This window comes from Oryctolagus cuniculus, chromosome 13, assembly GCF_051225735.1.
Source record: "Oryctolagus cuniculus isolate XC-2025 breed Fujian yellow rabbit chromosome 13, ASM5122573v1, whole genome shotgun sequence".
NCBI lineage: Eukaryota > Metazoa > Chordata > Mammalia > Lagomorpha > Leporidae > Oryctolagus > Oryctolagus cuniculus.
In genome coordinates this window covers 55,065,576-55,084,875 of record NC_142879.1, presented here as the reverse complement: position 1 = coordinate 55,084,875, position 19,300 = coordinate 55,065,576, and the positions used below count along the sequence as shown (strand labels likewise).

The 19,300-nt window shown below is 36.7% G+C and overlaps 1 protein-coding gene across 16 annotated transcripts in view; it reads left to right on the top strand.

Moving 5' to 3' along the window:
• LYST (lysosomal trafficking regulator) overlaps nucleotides 1–19,300 on the top strand; it is a 229,791-nt gene that overhangs the window by 125,226 nt on the left and 85,265 nt on the right. For 8 of the 16 annotated variants that reach the window (XM_008268233.5, XM_051820716.3, XM_089311618.1 and 5 more), the window contains 11 exons: nucleotides 178–347; nucleotides 1,387–1,617; nucleotides 3,134–3,300; nucleotides 4,215–4,364; nucleotides 5,296–5,448; nucleotides 6,099–6,290; nucleotides 9,858–10,036; nucleotides 10,598–10,804; nucleotides 17,174–17,350; nucleotides 18,265–18,341; nucleotides 18,832–19,020. In XM_008268233.5, coding sequence (XP_008266455.4) covers nucleotides 178–347; nucleotides 1,387–1,617; nucleotides 3,134–3,300; nucleotides 4,215–4,364; nucleotides 5,296–5,448; nucleotides 6,099–6,290; nucleotides 9,858–10,036; nucleotides 10,598–10,804; nucleotides 17,174–17,350; nucleotides 18,265–18,341; nucleotides 18,832–19,020 — 1,892 coding nt within the window. Of the gene's footprint in view, nucleotides 1–177; nucleotides 348–1,017; nucleotides 1,140–1,386; nucleotides 1,618–3,133; nucleotides 3,301–4,198; nucleotides 4,365–5,295; nucleotides 5,449–6,098; nucleotides 6,291–9,857; nucleotides 10,037–10,597; nucleotides 10,805–17,173; nucleotides 17,352–18,264; nucleotides 18,342–18,831; nucleotides 19,021–19,300 lie in introns of those variants that run through there. The other 8 variants (XM_002717342.6, XM_089311622.1, XM_008268235.5 and 5 more) reach the window with 7 other exon arrangements.

Sequence of the window (19,300 nt, the reverse complement as noted above, 5' to 3'; positions counted from 1 at the left end):
GTTCATCTTTATTTTGCTATTAATGTGCCATTTTTTTAGCTGTATGTCCTATCTGTATATGAATAACTTTATGTGAATAATTTAAGCCATAACATACAAGTATGGTATGCTGCTTGATTTGTATGCATTATATTAAATTTTAATATATTAATTAAATTATCTTAAATTTTTCTGTAGCTATTAGATGCATATTTTAATAGAGCATCTAAGGAACAAAAAGACAAATTCCTGAAGAACCGTGGTTTTTCCCTGCTAGCCAACCAGTTGTATCTTCATAAGGGAACTCAGGAATTATTAGAGTGCTTCATTGAAATGTTCTTTGGTCGGCGTATTGGCCTTGATGAAGAGTAAGTGAGTTTTTCACTTCATAATTGGGGATCTTTTGTCTTAAATGTAAAATTTTGTGAATTCACTCTTAAAATTATTTGGTCACTTTTAGAAAAAAATTGTCATTTGCCAGGTAAGGCAATTTATTATTTTCCATATGGTGTTCTTTCTAATAATATTTCTTCTTTTGTATTTTATTTACTTGCTGGAAACTAGAAACAAATGAATTCTGAATCAAATGAAAGAAATGGATAGTGCAGATTTGGCATGTAGTATTGACATTAGAAGGTAACTGTAAAGAAAAATGACTGTTGGAGGTTATAAGAGTGATCCACACAGGAGCACCTGAAGAGCTCTGAGATTATCTGGGGAGATTAGTAAATCTCCCACTTGAGACTCCTGGATGTACTGATTTCTGATATTTGACTCCAGTATAATGATGAGGATTAGCAAATGAGCATAAAGATGAAAGAATAATTTTGCCCCAAACTAAAAGTATGACAGAAAAGTTAAACTGTCATTTCTGTTTGTGATATACAGTAGAAAGAAATGTATGTCTCCCTATTAGGTTAGACAAATTCAGACCCTGAGGAATTTATTTATTTAGATAATTGCAATAATAGTTTTAATTTGCATACAACTTTCAGCTTTTTCAAAGCAATTCTAGATTATCTCATTTGATTCTCACAGCAGCCTTGAGAAGAAAATAGGACAATAGCACCATGCATATTTGAAAGATGAGCAAAATGAGGCACAAAATAATGTTCCTGTGCACTTGGGGTTGGACATCAGGGGCCCATGGATGATTTAAAGTGAGTCCATTAATAACCATGACATTGTGTATCTATTTCACCCGAATGTGTATTAGAATGGAATTCTAGTGACATTTATCTTATAGGGGTATATAATCTAACAACAGATTAAGAGTCCTTACTTATCAAACTTATTTTTTTAGCTTCAAAATCAGGCTAATAAAATAGCCCATAATTGCCATAATTTTTCCTTATTTTATGACTAATTGTTCCTAATGTGCTTTTAATTGTGTATTATTTATTATAGATTTGACCTGGAAGATGTGAAAAATATGGACCTTTTTCAGAAGTGGTCTGTCATTCCTATTCTGGGACTAATAGAGACCTCTCTATATGACAATATACTCTTGCATAATGCTCTTTTACTTCTTCTCCAAATTTTGAACTCTTGTTCTAAGGTAGCAGATATGTTGTTGGATAATGGTCTACTGTATGTGTTATGTAATACAGTGGCAGCCCTGAATGGATTAGAAAAGAAGTAAGTTTTAAATTATTGTTTAGAATTACAGCTGATAAATACTTTAGAAGGTGATTACTTTACTTTTAAGCATCTGATTTTTCAGAATATTTTAAAGAATTCTCCCCCCAAAAAATTTTAAATCAATTTGAAGAAGACTTATTTTTCATCATTTTCAACAAAGTATGGATAAGAATGAGGTTTTATATATGACTTATTTTACGTATTTAGAGCTTGAAGACAAATAGAATAAATTTAACTGCCACCAAATATAGTTACCAAGCTTCTAACAATGTTTTATAAAAATTATTATTTAGAGAGGTGTAATAGTTCATTGAAGATTATGCTGGTAAATAGCAGAGAATATGAGACTGAATCTCTTTTCAAAAGGTTGTGTTTTGAACTTTCTGTGCTATCCTGCTGTTAGTGTGTTATATTACTATTTGCTACCATAAATTAATTTCTAATTATACTAGCAAATGTCTGCCCACCATTTGATTAGCAGCTGTAAAAAATGTTTTTGTTTAGATTTTGTGTCTTTTGTGTCTGCACTTATGATGTATAGTGTATGTAATATTAAAATTTGAATCTTCAGAAGCACCATCTTCTCTTACATGAAAGTATTAAATATTATGTATATTTTTGCAAAGAGAAGAGCACATCTCTTAGTAATTCTCTAAACCAAAAACTACATAACTTAGTTCAGCTTTTATCGGGCACCTGTTATGTTTATAGTCTGTGTGCTAAGCATATGAGAAATAAAAATACTAAGTATTATATTTCTTCAAAACACTTAAGTCTTTATTACAATACAGTACATGAAGTTGGTAGAACTTAAGAGTACATGCTTGATCTGAAAGTAGTTTTTGTTGGTTTGTTTTTAAATATATTATCCTTAATGAAAGTTCCTATTCCAAGACAATTGCCATTTTTAACCCTTGCTTAATTTGGAAACATGAAATGGAGAGTAGTTAAGCCTAATTTTATACACAGAGGTAGATTATCAAGGTTAAAATTGAGGAACAGAAGTAGCTAATTCAAATCTATTCTATATTTGTAAATGATTAATATATATTCAAATCTATTACTACTTTTAATCTTTAAAATACTATAATTTATAAAAGTGAAAATCCAAGAGGTTAACTTATTCAAGTTTACCTTCTCCCAGAAGTCTCCTCAGAATATTTTTGCTCAGACCCACACAATCTTTCCCCTTAGTATAAACTAGGTACCTGCTTATGTGCTTCCATAGTATCTTGTATTTATCTCTGTTATTAGTTACCACCATTTACCATTTTGTGGTGATCCCTTTATTTGTCTGGTCCTTTGCAAAACTATGTATTTTGAAAGGTGTCAAATTGTGTCTTATTTCTATTCCTAGTGGGTAATATGTATCACCTGCCATAGAGTAAATATATATAAATAGTGACGGAATGCATGCTAGTAGAATAGGAACTTAAATCAGTTTTCTTTGTATTAAATTAATTGTTCTTTTTCTTATAAATGTCCTTTTTTTGTTTTGTCTTGTTATCTTTAGCATTCCTTTGAATGAATACAAATTGCTTGCTTGTGATATACAACAACTTTTCATAGCAGTTACAATTCATGCCTGCAGTTCCTCAGGCTCACAATATTTTAGAGTTATTGAAGACCTTGTTGTACTGCTTGGATACCTTCAAAATAGCAAAAACAAGAGGACACAAAGTAAGATTTAATTTTTATGGATTTGAGGAGTTGTATAGTGGCCAAACATGTTATTGGAGCTGTGTGTATGTGTGTGTGTGTGTGTGTGTGTGTGTGTTTGGGTGGGGGTTAACTTTTACTGATGTTTAACCTCAGTTTTGAGGCAATATCTGTTGGCTTTAAATAGGAGCCTTTTTGAATGGCTAGGATAGAAAGTGATGATGTAATAAATTAGTAGCTGGTTATACATCATTGGAAGAAATTGCTGATTTGCTTACTGAGTAGAAGTACAAGGCTTATGTTGATTAGAAGTGCCCTTTAGGCTTTAAAAAGATTTGTATATTTATCTATTTAAAAGGCAGCATGAGAGTGAAAGAGAAAAAGAGAGATCTTCCATCTGCTTGTGGATTCCCCAAATGGCCACAACAGCTGGGTCTGCGCCAGGTCAAAGCCAGGAGCCAGGAACTCAATCCAGGACTCGCATGTGGTAGACAGGGACTCAAGTACTTGGGCCATCATCTTCTGCTTCCCAGGTGCATTAGCAGGGAGCTGGATGGGAAGCAGTGTAGCTGAGACTCCAGCCAGCTCTCCAGTATGGGATGCAGGCATCCCAAGTGGCAGCGTAACTGCTGTACCAGAACACCTGCCGCCACCCCCCACCCATTTAGGTTTTTTTAATGGCAACTTTTAAACTGAATGTGAAACAAAAATATGAGAACTGCTGTTAAAACTTTTGCCTTATGTACCAAAAACCTTATGTACAAAAACCTTATGTTACTAGCATCAAAAACTTATGTTAACCAAAAATTTAAAATGTATCTAATAGAATATTATTAGCAGTTTAGATATTAGGTTATATATATATATATATATAAATAGTTTTAAAAATGAATAACCACATGGCTTGAAAACATTCTAGTATCTTCTGTTTTTAGATATGGCTATTGCACTACAGCTCAGAGTTCTCCAGGCTGCTATGGAATTTATAAGGACCACTGCAAATCATGATGCTGAAAACCTTACAGAGTCATTCCAGTCAGCTTCTCCCCCTCATGCAGTGTTTCAGAAGCGGAAAAGCATTGCGGGTGAGTACTGAATAATGTTTTAGCAATTTTAAACTGAAGGTAGCTTGAGTGACTTTCTCTATACTCTGACACTATTCACATTTTAAAAGTATTTATTAGTTTTAAAGATTAAGCTATAAAATTTGAGTAAGTTTTCTTTCCAGAGGATACTCTCCTGCTTTTTTCTAAGTACCATTTTCATTCTTTTATGTATGGAGCACTTACACATGCCAAACATTGTGCCAAATGTTGGTGATACAATGATGTAAAAAAATCAGACACAGATTCTACCATTGAAAAGATTATAAAATAATAGATAAATGTAGAAGGTAGTAGTAAGAGATTATGCCTGATTTACATCAGGAGTTAAGGAGGCCTCTGAGGAAGTGAAATTTGGATATACATGTGAAGAATGAGAAAGGACTTAGCAAGGCATAAAGTGTTATAGGCAAAGTGAAGGGCTTCTGCCTCTCTGTGACTCTGCCTTTCAAATAAGTAAATCTTACAAAAACAGACTATACCAGCTGTGTGGCTTGTAGCATGACTGCTGATATACCATCCCACTTTTTCAAGTACATATCCTTTGTTCAGTATATCACCATGCCTCTGAATTATGATTATCACCTGCTTATTTAACGTGAGAGATTTCAGAGATGTAGATATTAAGAAGAATGTGCTTAAACTGAGTACATTGTCTGACAATATTATTCTTGAATATATCTAAGATATGAATTTTTATTTGTTTTCATTTTGCTCAAAAGCAATTCTATCCACCAAAATGTATTAACTGACTGAAAATACTGATTTCCTAAAACACTGGACAAACACTGTATAATACTTAAATATCTTGGAGGATAAGTCATTAAAACCTATTGCAATTTAGTCTTATATAAGAAATTTTATAGAAATTATTTATGGAAATTGATTTATGTTTTCATAATTTAAAACAAAGGTTCCATTCCAATGAAGGGTTCCATTATTCCTCACCTACCAAGACATCATTTTCGTTCCTATGGTCAGCTTCCTATGACTTTCAGTCCATTAAATCAAGACTCATCCCCCCAGTATTCTGGACAAGCTACCTTTGTGGTACCTCCTGGAGCAGGTGCAGTAATGGTGTAGGAATGCCACTTCTACCTGTTGAATCTGGGGAAATATTTCTCAGGAAGTGCTTTTGTAGCATTGAATCCAAAATGATGCATATGCCCCAAATCATTTTAATAGCAAATCACTGGACTTATGTTTACCTTTCTGATCTCTTCATTTTCACTGACTGATTTCTACACTGTACTATGTATAATTTTCACAGCTGCTTTATAAAATTCAACAACAGTAATTATCCAGAAATCATAATGTTTAAAACTTGATTTTCTATAAATTATTATGATGATTCTGGAATATGAGGAAATGAAACAGTATTTGAAAAATATTTTATCAAAACATTTTGAAATTCTGAACTGCTTATGCTTATCTAATAATTTGAGTTTTACAGAACATTCACACTTTGTCAAATGATATCTGCCCCCACAAAACTATATTACTGGGTTCAGTGTTCTTATTTAGAACTTTGAAACCAAAAATACTGTTACATTTCTTCAAAGTGGGAGAAACACTTTCTCTTAATTACTTTCTTTCCTTTGTATAAATTAACTTTATAATAAAGTTCTTTTCATGGTCTGATAATCAAAAAATACAAATAATTTCATTGATCCTTGTTAACATTAGTATTTGACACTTTAATTTATATACTTGAAGGGCCTCGAAAATTTCCCCTAGCTCAAACCGAATCTCTTCTGATGAAAATGCGTTCAGTAGCAAGTGATGAGCTTCACGTGATGATGCAACGGAGAATGAGCCAAGAGAGCCCTAGCCAGGCAACGGACACCGAGCTGGCACAAAGACTGCAGAGGCTCACTGTCCTAGCAGTCAACAGGATTGTTTACCAAGGTAAGACAGTAGAATTAATGTTTTCTTCTTCAGACACCAAATTAAAAGAGAAAAGAGGGAATTGATAAGGTATTACATTTTTAACTGTTTTCATTTCTTAACCTCTGCAACATTAAAGAAATTTCTTATTTGGAATTAATAATCTTAAATAAAAGGCCATTTTAAATACTGGCATAGGCTGACTATTTATGTTAAAACATGACACTTCTAGTATGTTTTATTTCTTTTAAAAAAAAGATTATCTATCTATCTGAAAAGAAGGGTGACAGAAAGAGAGGGAGAGAGAAAAAAAGAGACCTTTTATCTGCTGGTTCATTCCCCCAAATACCCTCAGTAGCCAGGGCTTGGCCAGGATGAAGCCAGGAGCAAGAAACTACTAGTTGGGTTTCCTAGTTAGGTGTCAAGAATTCAAGTACTTGAACCGTCATCTACTGCATCCTAGGTGCACAAAACAGGAATCTGGATCAGAAGCATATAGCTGGAATTCAGACCATGCACTCTGATAGGGAATGCAGGCATCCCAATTGGTAGCTTATCTGCTATGCCACAAACAACTGCTCCTAACTTTTCTTTTTAAAGATTGTTTATTTACAAAGGGAGGGAGGGAGGGAGGGAGGAACAGAGAGAGAAATCTTCCATCCACTGGTTCACTCTCCAAATGGCTGCAATGGCCAGGACTGAACCAGGCAGATGCCAGGAGCTTGAAACTCCATCTGGGTCTCCCATGTGGGTGGCAGGGGCCCAAGTACTCGGGGCCATCCTCAGCTGCTTTCCCAGGTGCATTAGCAGGGAACTGGATTGGAAGTGGAGCAGCCAGGACTTGAACCAAATGGGATGCTGGCATTGCAGGCCACAGCTTAACTTGCTGCACCAAAATGCCATCCCCCTAACTTTTCTCTTGAAATAATTGTAGATTCACATGTAGTTATAAGGAATAATAGAGATCCTATGTACCCTTTTTCTGGTTTATCCTAATGAATCTTACAAAACTATAGTACAGTATCACTATCAGGATACTGCTAGTCATACCAAGAACAGCCCAGTTCCATCACCACAAGGTAATCCTTTTATATAAAGCCACTTTCCTCCCATCACCACCCCTTCTTTAGCTCATGAAAATCTCTAATCTGTTCTCTGTTTCTGTATTTCTGTCATCTCAAGAATGCTATATAAATGGAATTATACAGTGTGTAACCTTTTAGAATTGGCTTTTTTCACTCAGCATAATTCTCTAGAGAGTCACCCTGGTTGTTGCATGTATCAGTAGATTGTTCCATTTTATTTAGATGAATAATATTCGTAGTATGTATGCCCCACTATTTCTTTAATCATTCACCTGTTGAAGGGCATCTCTGAGTTCGTTCCAGTCTTTGACTGTTACAAATAAAGCTGCATGTATAGATTTATTTGTGAGCCTAAGTCTTTTGTTTCTTGACATAAATGCCCAGGAATGCAATTACTGAGTCATATGGTAGTTACACGTTGAATATTTTTAAGAAATTGCCAAACTCTTCTGGAATGTTTGTACAGTTTTACATTCCCATCAGCAATGTATAAGTGATCCAAGTTTCTTCATGTTTTCTCTAGTATTTGGAATTATCACTATTTTTTTAGCTATTGTGATAGATATGTAGTGATATTATGGTTTTAATTTGCATTTCCATAGTGGCTGATATAAATAAATATGTGTGTAAATTCCTACAGCAGCCACTAAAAAAGCTATGCAACAGAATACACTCAAAACCACCTTGGAAAATGTTCTTGCCACACACATACACAAAAAGACAGCTGTGAGGTGATAGATATATTAACTAGCTTGATCGTAGTGACCATTTGACTGTAAATGCATATATCAAAACATCATATTGGGCCGGCGCCGAGGCTCACTAGGCTAATCCTCCGCCTAGCGGCGCCGGCACACCGGGTTCTAGTCCCGGTTGGGGTGCCGGATTCTGTCCCGGTTGCCCCTCTTCCAGGCCAGCTCTCTGCTGTGGCCCGGGAGTGCAGTGGAGGATGGCCCAGGTGCTTGGGCCCTGCACCCCATGGGAGACCAGGAAAAGCACCTGGCTCCTGGCTCCTGCCATCGGATCAGTGCGGTGCACCGGCCGCAGCACGCCGGCCGTGGCGGCCATTGGAGGGTGAACCAACGGCAAAGGAAGACCTTTCTCTCTGTCTCTCTCTCTCACTGTCCACTCTGCCTGTCAAAAAAAAAATAAAATAAAATAAAATAAATAAATAAAAAAAATTATCTAAAAAAAAAAAAAGAAAACATCATATTGTGTACTTTAAAATAAATACAATTTTTGTTTCTCAATCATGCCCCAATAAAGGTAAAAAAAAGATTTTTAAAGGTACTGTAGATAAGGCTAAAAGATGTTCAGTAACCCTAGCAAAGCAGAAAATAGAAAACAGTTTGTGTTAATCATTGGGGTTGGCACTGGAGAAGAATTAAGATGCTGCTTGGAATGCCTGTATTCCATACCAGAGTGCCTGGATCTGAGTCCTTGCTCAACTCAATTCCAACTTCCTGAAAAGATACATCCTAGAGGCAGCAAGTGATGACTCAAGTACTCGGGTCCCTGCTATCCATTTGGAAGACCTGGATTGAATTTTGGCTCCTGGCTTCAGCCTGGCCCAACCTTGGCTGTGTGGGCATTTGAGAAGTGAACCAGTGGATAGTAGATCTCTCTGTGTCTTTGTCACTGTCTCTCTGTCTTTCAATAAATAAAAATAAACTTTGAGAAAAATTGTTAATCATTAGAAAAACATGATAAGCCGGCGCCGTGGCTCACTAGGCTAATCCTCCGCCTTGCGGCGCCGGCACACCGGGTTCTAGTCCCGGTCGGGGCGCTGGATTCTGTCCCGGTTGCCCCTCTTCCAGGCCAGCCCTCTGCTGTGGCCAGGGAGTGCAGTGGAGGATGGCCCAGGTGCTTGGGCCCTGCACCCCATGGGGAGACCAGGAAAAGCACCTGGCTCCTGGCTCCTGCCATCGGATCAGCGCGGTGCGCCGGCCGCAGCGCGCCAGCCGCGGCGGCCATTGGAGGGTGAACCAACGGCAAAAGGAAGACCTTTCTCTCTGTCTCTCTCTCTCTCTCACTATCCACTCTGCCTGTCAAAAAAAAAAAAAAAAGAAAAAGAAAAAGAAAAACATGATAGATCCATGGTGATGGTGTGTGTGTATGTGTGTGTGTGTACCATGATTATCACATGTACAGAATTTAATTGGATAACATACAGTTAAAGCTCCACAGGTCCATCTAATGTACACGGTCCTTATGTTTGATTTTTAGAAGACTCTTGTGGTATTAATAATTTTTCAGTTTAGCTTATCTTCATTAGTAAATTAAAGCTTTAATTTAGATTGCCACGACTTAACTATTTTTAAAATTTCTACATTGTTTTAGGTGAATTCACTTCTTCTAGTATATTTTATCTACTATGTTTAATATACTTAACAACACATTTTGTTATAACTGAACTATTAACTACATAGGCTATTATCAGTAACATTACCACTTATAATGAGTAGGTATCAGTGATGTAACTAATTTTCTTTTTAATTCAAAGAATTTAATTCAGACATTGTTGACATTTTGAGAACTCCAGAAAATACAACCCAAAGCAAGAGCTCAGATTCCCAGGCTGAAATTACTGAAGAAAATATTCATTATGAACAACCCTCTGTTTTCAATCCATTTCAAAAAGAAATGTTTACATATCTGGTAGAAGGATTCAAAGTTTCTATTGTAAGTAAATTAATTGCATGGGAAATGTTCACACAAAAGAAGTAGAAGTTTTATGTGTCTTTGTTAAATGTTTTCAAAATCTTATTTCTGTGTATTCTTTCAGAAGGGTTTTTGAAACTTAGAAAACTTGAATTTTTTTTAATTTTCTGAAATTTTTTATTTATCTAAATGGAACAAATTTCATGTATCTCATACATATGGTTTATTGTGTATCCATCTCTTTTAAACTCTCATTTGTATGGGTATGTAGTCAAATGCTGTACCCCTGAACTATACCCCCAGCTTGTATGGGTATGTATATGAGGGTACTTCAAAAAGTTTGTGGAAAATAAAAGTAAAAGATAAGCTCATTTTGGTACAAAAATAATTGAAATCCATGCAAAGTTTTCATAATACATGTTTCCATAAAGTTTTTGAAGGACCCTCAAATGTCTAAAACTTTGATTATTAGAACAAATCTAGAATAAAACATGTACCAAAAAAAACCTTTAGGGCTGTCCAGAGATTAGTATATTATTATTTAAGAAGTCTGATCCTAATTTATTCCTATTTTGATTCAAGGCTTCAAGTAAAACCAGTGGTTCTAAGCAGCAGTGGGCTAAAATCCTATGGTCTTGTAAGGAAACCTTCCGCATGCAGCTTGGAAGATTACTAGTGCATATTTTGTCACCAGCTCACACTGCACAAGAGAGAAAACAAATTTTTGAAATACTTCATGAACCAAATCATCAGGAAATACTACGAGACTGTCTTAGCCCATCTCTGCAAGTAAGTATTTGATAAGTAAAACTTTTGGTGAATATAGTCCTACGAACTGAGAATGAAAATTAAATTATACTTTTATGCCTAATGTCATGAATGGATCAGTGCAGCTCTGCCTGTTATGGCCATCTGGAGAGTGAACCAGCAGATGGAAAACCTGTCTCTCTATCTCTACCTCTCTGTATAACTCTGTCTTTCAAATAAATAAAATAAATCTTTAATGAAAATATTTTAGGGCTGGCACCATGGCTCACTTGGTTAATCCTCTGCCTGCGGCACAGGCATCCCATATGAGTGCCGGGTTCTAGTCCCGGTTGCTCCTCTTCCAGTCCAGTTCTCTGCTGTGGCCTGGGAGGGTAGTGGAGGATGGCCCAAGTGTTTGGGCTCCTGCACCTGCATGGAAGACTAGGAAGAAGCACCTGGCTCCTGGCTTCAGATCAGTGCAGTGCCAGCTGTAGCGGCCATTTTGGGGGGTGAACCAACAGAAGGAAGACCTTTCTCTCTCTGTCTCTCTTACTGTCTATAACTCTACCTGTCAAATTAAAAAAAAAAATAGGAGTGCTTTGTATTTTCTTTCTTTTTTTTTAAAGATTTATTTATTTGAAAGGCACTGTTACAGAGAGGCAGAGGCGGGGAGAGAGAGAGAGAGATGTCTTCAATCTGCAGTGGCTAGAGCTGCACCAATCCAAAACCAGGAGCCAGGAGCTTCCTCCGGATATGCACATGGGTGCAGGGGCCCAAAGATTTGGACCATCTTCTACTGCTTTCCCAGGCCATAGCAGAGAGCTGGATCAGAAGTGGAGCAGTTAGAACTAGAACCAGCACCCATCTGGGATGCCGGCACTTCATGCCAGGGTGTTAGTTAACCTGCTGAGCCACAGCGCAGGCCCCAAATTCACTTTTACTTTTTAGCTGGATGATTTTAGCAGCCACTTAAGATGATTCTCATTAAGAGTTATAAAATAATGATTTCTCTGTCTCTCATTCCGCCAGCCTCTGTTAATCTGATATCCTCTATGGGGAAGAACTTAACCTTGTCAATGCTATGACTACGATAAAATGTAGTCCATTAAGCAAAGGCAGGATAAAAACTTGTTTCTTTTCCTATTTATTTTAGAACAATGAGTTGATGAGCTAGCATCCTATAACTTTTTTTTAACTTTTATTTAATGAATATAAATTTCCAAAGTACAGCTTATGGATTACAATGGCTTCCCCCCCATAACGTCCCTCCCACCCGCAACCCTCACTTTCCCACTCCCTCTCCCCTTCCATTCACATCATGATTCATTTTCAATTCTCTTTGTATACAGAAGATCAGGTCAGCATACATTAAGTAAAGATTTCAACAGTTTGCTCCCTCACAGAAACATAAAGTGAAAAATACTGTTTGAGTACTAGTTATAGCATTAAATCTCAATGTACAGCACACTAAGGACAGAGATCCTACATGAGGAGTAAGTGCACAGTGACTCCTGTTGTTGACTTAACAAATTGACACTCTTGTTTATGGCCTCAGTAATCACCCTAGGCTCTTGTCATGAGCTGCCAAGGCTATGGAAGCCCCCTGAATTCAGTGACTCTGATCATATTTAGACAAGGCCATGGTCAAAGTGGAAGTTCTCTCCTCCCTTCAGAGAAAGGTACCTCCTTCTTTGATGACTCGTTCTTTCCACTGGGATCTCACTCGCAGAGATCTTTCATTTAGTTTTTTTTTTTTTTTCCCCCCCAGAGTGTCTTGGCTTTCCATGCCTGAAATACTCTCATGGGCTTTTCAGCTGGATCTGCATGCCTTAAGGGCTGATTCTGAGGCCAGAGTGCTGTTTAGGACATCTGCCATTCTATGGGTCTGCTGTGTATCTCACTTCCCATGTTGGATCGTTCTCTCCCTTTTTGATTCTATCAGCTAGTATTTGCAGACACTATTCTTCTTTATGTGATCCCTTTGGTTCTTAGCCCTATCATTATGATCAATTGTGAACAGAAATTGATCACTGGGACTAGTGAGATGGCATTGGTACATGCCACCTTGATGGGATTGAATTGGAATCCCCTGGTATGTTTCTAACTCTACCGTTTGAGGTAAGTCAGCTTGAGCATGTCCTGAATTGCACATCTCTTCCCTCTCTTATTCCCACTCTTATATTTAACAGCGATCACTTTTCAGTTAAGTTTCAGCACTTAAGAAGAATTGTGTATTGATTACAGTATTCAACCAAAAGTATTAAGTAGAACAAACAAAAATACTAAGAGGGATAACATATTAAGTTGTTCATCAACAGTCAGGGTGAGGGCTGATCAAGTCACCGTTTCTTATAGTGTTCACTTCACTTTAACAGGTTTCCTTTTTAGCATCCTATAACTTTTGTGTTTTCATTTTTGGGGTGTCATAATAAAATCATGTATTTTATAAGTATTAATGTGTTTCAATGAATAACAGTTATTTTTCTGTTTGATATTCAGATTAACACCCCCTGTAGATTCAATTTGTTGTGTCTTTTTAACATGGCCCATTTCACTTTTAATAAATTTATATGAGTGACTTCATTGCTTTCTGGCACAGAAGGCTATTTCAGACCCATTCCTATATATTTCCTTTCCCATCCCTGGAACCAAAGTTTGTCCCAAGAAGCCTCTGCTTCCTTTTAACAAAATAATAGTATTTGAAGACTAAATCTAGGGACTAGGTATGTTCATTTCTACTGGGTTGTCATTTTTTCTCATTCATTTTGGTGGACAAAGCTAGGAAATATGTATTTTTTAAGAAAGAAAAAGAAACCATGAGTTCATAATGATACTTTCACTTTGGATTTTGTATCTATATTTTGTACTTTTTTATTAATATAATCATTTTGGTTTTTGGCAACATTGACAGAATCACTTATTTACTTTATCTTGCTCCATATTTTCAAAATAACATTACCAACATTATCACTAATAACCCCACTGAATGTAATTTAATATTTCTTTGTGATTCTTTTTGTTCTTGGAATACTATTGTGAGAATATAATTAAAATAACTTTATTTGGTCATGCCAACTTCAACCAACTATTTTTTTCATTCAATTTCTGTATTTTGGAATCCCATTGATTTTTGTTTAATTTTGGTTTTAGTCATGTAAAATGGCTGTGTGGTTCCAAAGTCAAATTGTGAAACAGAACATTCAGAGATGTAGCTTTTATACTCTCTTCCCGTTCTTTCCCACTCATCTTGTTTTGTTTTTTCTGTTCAAGATACAAACAAATCTGTAGACACACACACACATGCATGCAAGCATATATAAATATTATCTCCCCATTTCTCAACATTAAAAAAAATAACAAATTGTACCACACTTTTCTAGGCCTTTTTTTCTTAAAAGTGTGCTCTAAAGATCATTGCATAATCCTATATGGAGATCATCTTTATGCCTTTCCACAGCTGCATACAAGCTGTATTTAATTTGTAATCTGTTTGGTTTTTAAAGCCACAGGCTTCTCTTGTACTATTACCTTGATTTTGATTACTTCTCAGTCTGGAACTCCTCCTCCTTTATAATTTTCTCGTGAATGCTTCTTACAACCTCTTCATGTTTTGTGTATTCCTTCTGCTTTATTCATATTGCCTATCAAATGCCTTTTCCCTGTCCGTATACTCATTCTCATTCTTTCGATTTACCCACTGACCCAACTCATTCTATACCTCCTTCAAAGCTTCCTTCCCTTTCTATAGTCCACTCAGAACTCTTCCTTCTTAAAACAATCATTGAAAATTTTATTCTTAAGAATTTTAGCATGTTATAACATGCTAGGGATTTGATACTTTGAAAAGATTTATTTATTTTAAAAGTGGAGTAAAGAGAGAGGCAAAGACAGAGAGAAAGAAATATTCCCTCCATTGGTTCACTCCCCAAATGGCTATGCCAGGCTGAGCCAAGAGCCAGGAACTCCATCCGGGTCTCCCATGTGGGTGCAGAGGTCCAACTACCTGGGCCATCTCTGCTACTTTCTCAGGCACACCATTAGGGAGTTGGATTAGAAGCACAGCAGCCAAGACTCAAACTTGGGCTCTGACATGGGATCCGTGTTGCAGGCAGCAGCTTAATCCACTGAGCCACAACGCTGGCACAGGATTTGCTATTAATAAATTCAGTTCCTCAAATCAGTTTTTTGAAGGCTTAAAAAAACACACTAATTTGTTTACATCTGTCCCCAATAACACCTTCTTGAAGTTGCAGAAACTATAGCAGTAAATGGTCAGAGGATGTTAAAATTAGGTAATAGAAGCAACATCAGTTTTTAAGAAAATCATGTTTCTTTAGATATTTAGAATGAACAAAAAAAGCATTTCTGATAGATTTTCAAGATAATTTTATAATGCCACTGAACACTAAAATGAAATATTTTAGTCATTTACCATTTCCTTTATTTGCCAGCTCTACAAGTCTTTTATTCTCAGAGCATCTGTTCATTTTTCTCTTTTAGTCAAGTAGCAGCTGTCTTCTGACTCATTTAAAGTGTTGCATTAAAATGAGCTTTACTGTTTTCACCATTGCATATGTTCATCTTATGCTTTTAGAAATAATATGATGTGATTCAACATGTCAATTTCAATATCACCCAAAATATAATTTTTCCTAGATCTTTTTTTAACATTTAACACTATTCACCATTTGAAATATCATAAAGTCAATGCAGTGGTTATCTGTTATCAGGGCAAATTTTTTAAAAGTAAAATATATATGTTTAATTTGTTGGAAATATTATTGTTTAAATAATACATAGTATACACATTACAATCAAGTATAATATCAGTAACATTTAAGGGTCATTTAGAAAACGTGAATTGGGCTGGCACTCTGGCATAGCGGGTAAAGCTGCCGCCTGCGGTGCTGGCATCCCATATGAACACCGATTCAAGACTCAGCTGCTCCAGTTCCGATCCAGCTCTCTGCCCTGGCCTGGGAAAGCAGTGGAAGATGGCCTGAGTCCAGAGACCCAAAGGAAGCTCCTGGCTGCTGGCTTCAGATCGGCTCAGCTCCAACCATTGCGGTCATCTAGAGAATGAACCAGTGGATGGAAGACCTCTCTCTCTTTCCCTCTCTTTCTCTCTCCCTCTCTCTCTCTGCCTCTCCTCTCTCTATGTAACTGTGACTTTCAAGTAAAATAAATAAATCTTAAAAAAAAAAAAAAAAGAAACATGAATCAAACTTTGATTTGGGTATACACTGCAAAAGGCAATTGTTGTTACCTTAAGTAACACTAATTTTGAATTTAGAGTCTGTTCATAAAAGATTGGCCTAAACCAACCCTTGTCTGGTTGGTACACATAGAACTGAGTGCTGGGTTCTCATTAGTTTTAGGGTTTTTTCACCTTTTGTTCTCCCTAAGGAGTAGTGAATGCTTACAAGCCAAAGAGAAGCTTTTGTTCTGGAAATTGAACCAGCGACTCCTGAGCAGAAATCTAAGAAGTAGCAGATAAACATATTCTACAGAAAGTCTTTAAGAAAGATTTCTCTTCCAGTACAGTTTTTCCTTGAAACACTAAGAATTATTTTACCTTCTCCCCAGCGTACTTCCTGTGCGGTATTTCTTCAGCAATTCTTCTCCAAAATTCTTTTCTCCAAAGCTAATTAGTTTGCTTGTTTTTCTTTTTATCATTTACAACAAAAATGTTCAAATATACAAGGAGAAGTACAGAATAATGTACAAAGTAAGAATATAATGAATCACCTCGATTTAATAATTGTTAATATTTTTATCATATTGTGGTATTCTTTTCTGAATAGTTTTTAATTATAGACAGTGAGAGAGAGAGACAGAGAGAAAGGTCTTCCTTCTGTTGGTTCACTCCCCAAATGGCCACTATGGCCGGCGCTGCGCCGATCCAAAGCCAGGAGCCAGGTGCTTCTTCCTATTCTCCCATGTGGGTGCAGGGGCCCAAGCACCTGAGCCATCCTCCACTGCCTTCCTGGGCCACAGCAGAAAGCTGGACTGGAAGAGGAGCAACTGAGACTAGAACCCAGCACCCATAGGGGATGCTGGTGCCACAGGCAGAGGATTGACCAAGTGAGCCACAGCGCCTACCCCTCTGAATAATTTTTAAATAAAATTACAGAAATAATGACATTTTAATTCTAAATTTTTAAAGATATTTTCTTATGTAATCATAACATTATTATACCTGACAAAGTAAGTATTAATTCTTTAGAGTTATAAAATAACTAGTGCATAATCAGATTTCTTCAGTTATCCTTAGAATTTTTTAGCTCATTTATTCAAATAGGATTCAACCAACTAAACCTAGAAATATAATTCAATGTAATTACTCTTAAGTAAATTTAAATGAAAGAAAAAAATCTTTATTACTAAAAAAGATTATTACTTTTTTTAAAGCATGGAGCCAAGTTAGTTTTGTATTTGTCAGAACTGATACATAATCACCAAGATGAGTTGACTGAAGAAGAACTAGATACAGCAGAACTGCTTATGAATGCCTTAAAATTATGTGGTCACAAGTGCATCCCTCCCAGTGCATCAACAAAGCCAGACCTTATTAAAATGATCAAAGAGGTAAGTCAGTGAAACCATAAATGTCCCTTAGGAGATCTCACTGATTGTAATTAAAGAATGATTGAATAATTTTTTGTATAGAATATCACTGATAATGAACTTGCAAATGATTATTTTATTTTATACTATATACTGCTTTTTACTATAAGGGGAAAAAAAGGCTTATTTTAAGGAAACGTTTTATTTTCTTTGGTCATGCTTTTCCAGTAGCCTACAGTGACAAAAAGGTGTTTTTTGTTTTTGTTTTTGTTTTGACAGGCAGAGTGGACAGTGTGAGAGAGAGAGAGAGAGAAAGGTCTTCCTTTGCCGTTGGTTCACCCTCCAATGGCCGCCACGGCCGGCGTGCTGCGGCCGGCGCACCGTGCTGATCCGATGTCAGGAGCCAGGTACTTATCCTGGTCTCCCATGGGGTGCAGGGCCCAAGGACTTGGGCCATCCTCCACTGCACTCCCTGGCCACATCAGAGAGCTGGCCTGGAAGAGGGGCAACCGGGACAGAATCCGGCGCCCCGGCCGGGACTAGAACCCGGTGTGCCAGCGCCGCAAGGCGGAGGATTAGCCTAGTGAGCCGCGGCACTGGCCGACAAAAGATTTTTATAGTGACAAGCAGGCTGAGGCATACCTTGAGTTATGGATTCTTTAACAAAAAAGCAAAATAAGAAAACAAGCAATTACGTAAACTCACCATCTTTGGCAACCCTGCTTCACTATTCTTCCATAATTTCTATGACCCAAATTGTATAAAAACAAAGGGAATTATAACATTCTTTAAGTGATTATCTTAATTTTATGGTCTCCTGAGGACAACATTTTTCCTTTGTTAACTTAGTTTTAAAATCAGTTTGTAGAGTGATCCATCCAACAGTAGTTGAAAAATTGCAAGTTTTGTAGTGTCTGATTTTCTAAATCTTTCAGGAACAAAAGAAATATGAAACTGAAGAAGGTGTAAATAAAACCTCCTGGCAGAAAACAGTAAATAATAATCAACAAAGGTAAGATTTTGTGTGTTCCGAAAGTTCATCTTTTGGTAACTCATTAGATTTCACATTTAGCTTGAAGAATTGGGTTTGGGATTGGCATTTTGGAGTGTCAGTTCAAGCCACGCTTGGGATGACCGCCTTCCATATCAGAATGCCTAGAGTGAGTCCCACCTCCACTTCTGATCCAACTTGCTGCTAATAGACACCCTGCAAGGCAGCAATGGTGACTTAAGTAATTGGGTCCCTGTTGCCCAAGAGGTGACCCAGGTTGAGTTTCTGGCTCCTTGCTTCTGTCTAGCCCAGCCCTGGCTATTGCAGGCATTTGGGGAATGAATCAATAAATGGAAGATACCTCTTTCTGTGTCTCTCTCCTTCTCCCTCTTACCCTCCTTCCCTTTCAAACAAAGTGAAAACAAATAAATTTTAAAAAATTTGAATAGCATATTTTGGTAAATATTTAATGTTCCGTGTATGCTTATGAACAGTGTTGTTGTTTGTTTAGTCTCTTTCAGCGTCTTGATTCAAAATCAAAGGATATATCTAAAATAGCTGCAGATATCACCCAGGCAGTGTCTCTCTCCCAAGGAATTGAAAGAAAAAAGGTGATCCAGCATATCAGAGGAATGTATAAAGTAGACTTGAGTGCCAGCAGACATTGGCAGGAACTTATTCAACAGCTGACACATGATAGGTAAGCAGCGGGAGGACATTTTAAGTTGTCTTGCATGAATACTTTACATGTTGATGTTCAACATTATGTTAATTCTAAAAATCACATTCATAAAATTCAGTAATTTAAATATTTTTAAATATTTGGTAATTTTTTCATCTTAAAGAATAATCATATGAGTTTTTAAAAATTACTATTCTTGGGGGGAAAATGAGAGACTGAGCAGGGGAAAAGGAAGATATTAACTCTTCCAGACAGTAAAATTCCTGGCTCCTGGCTTCATCCTAGCCCAACCCTGGCT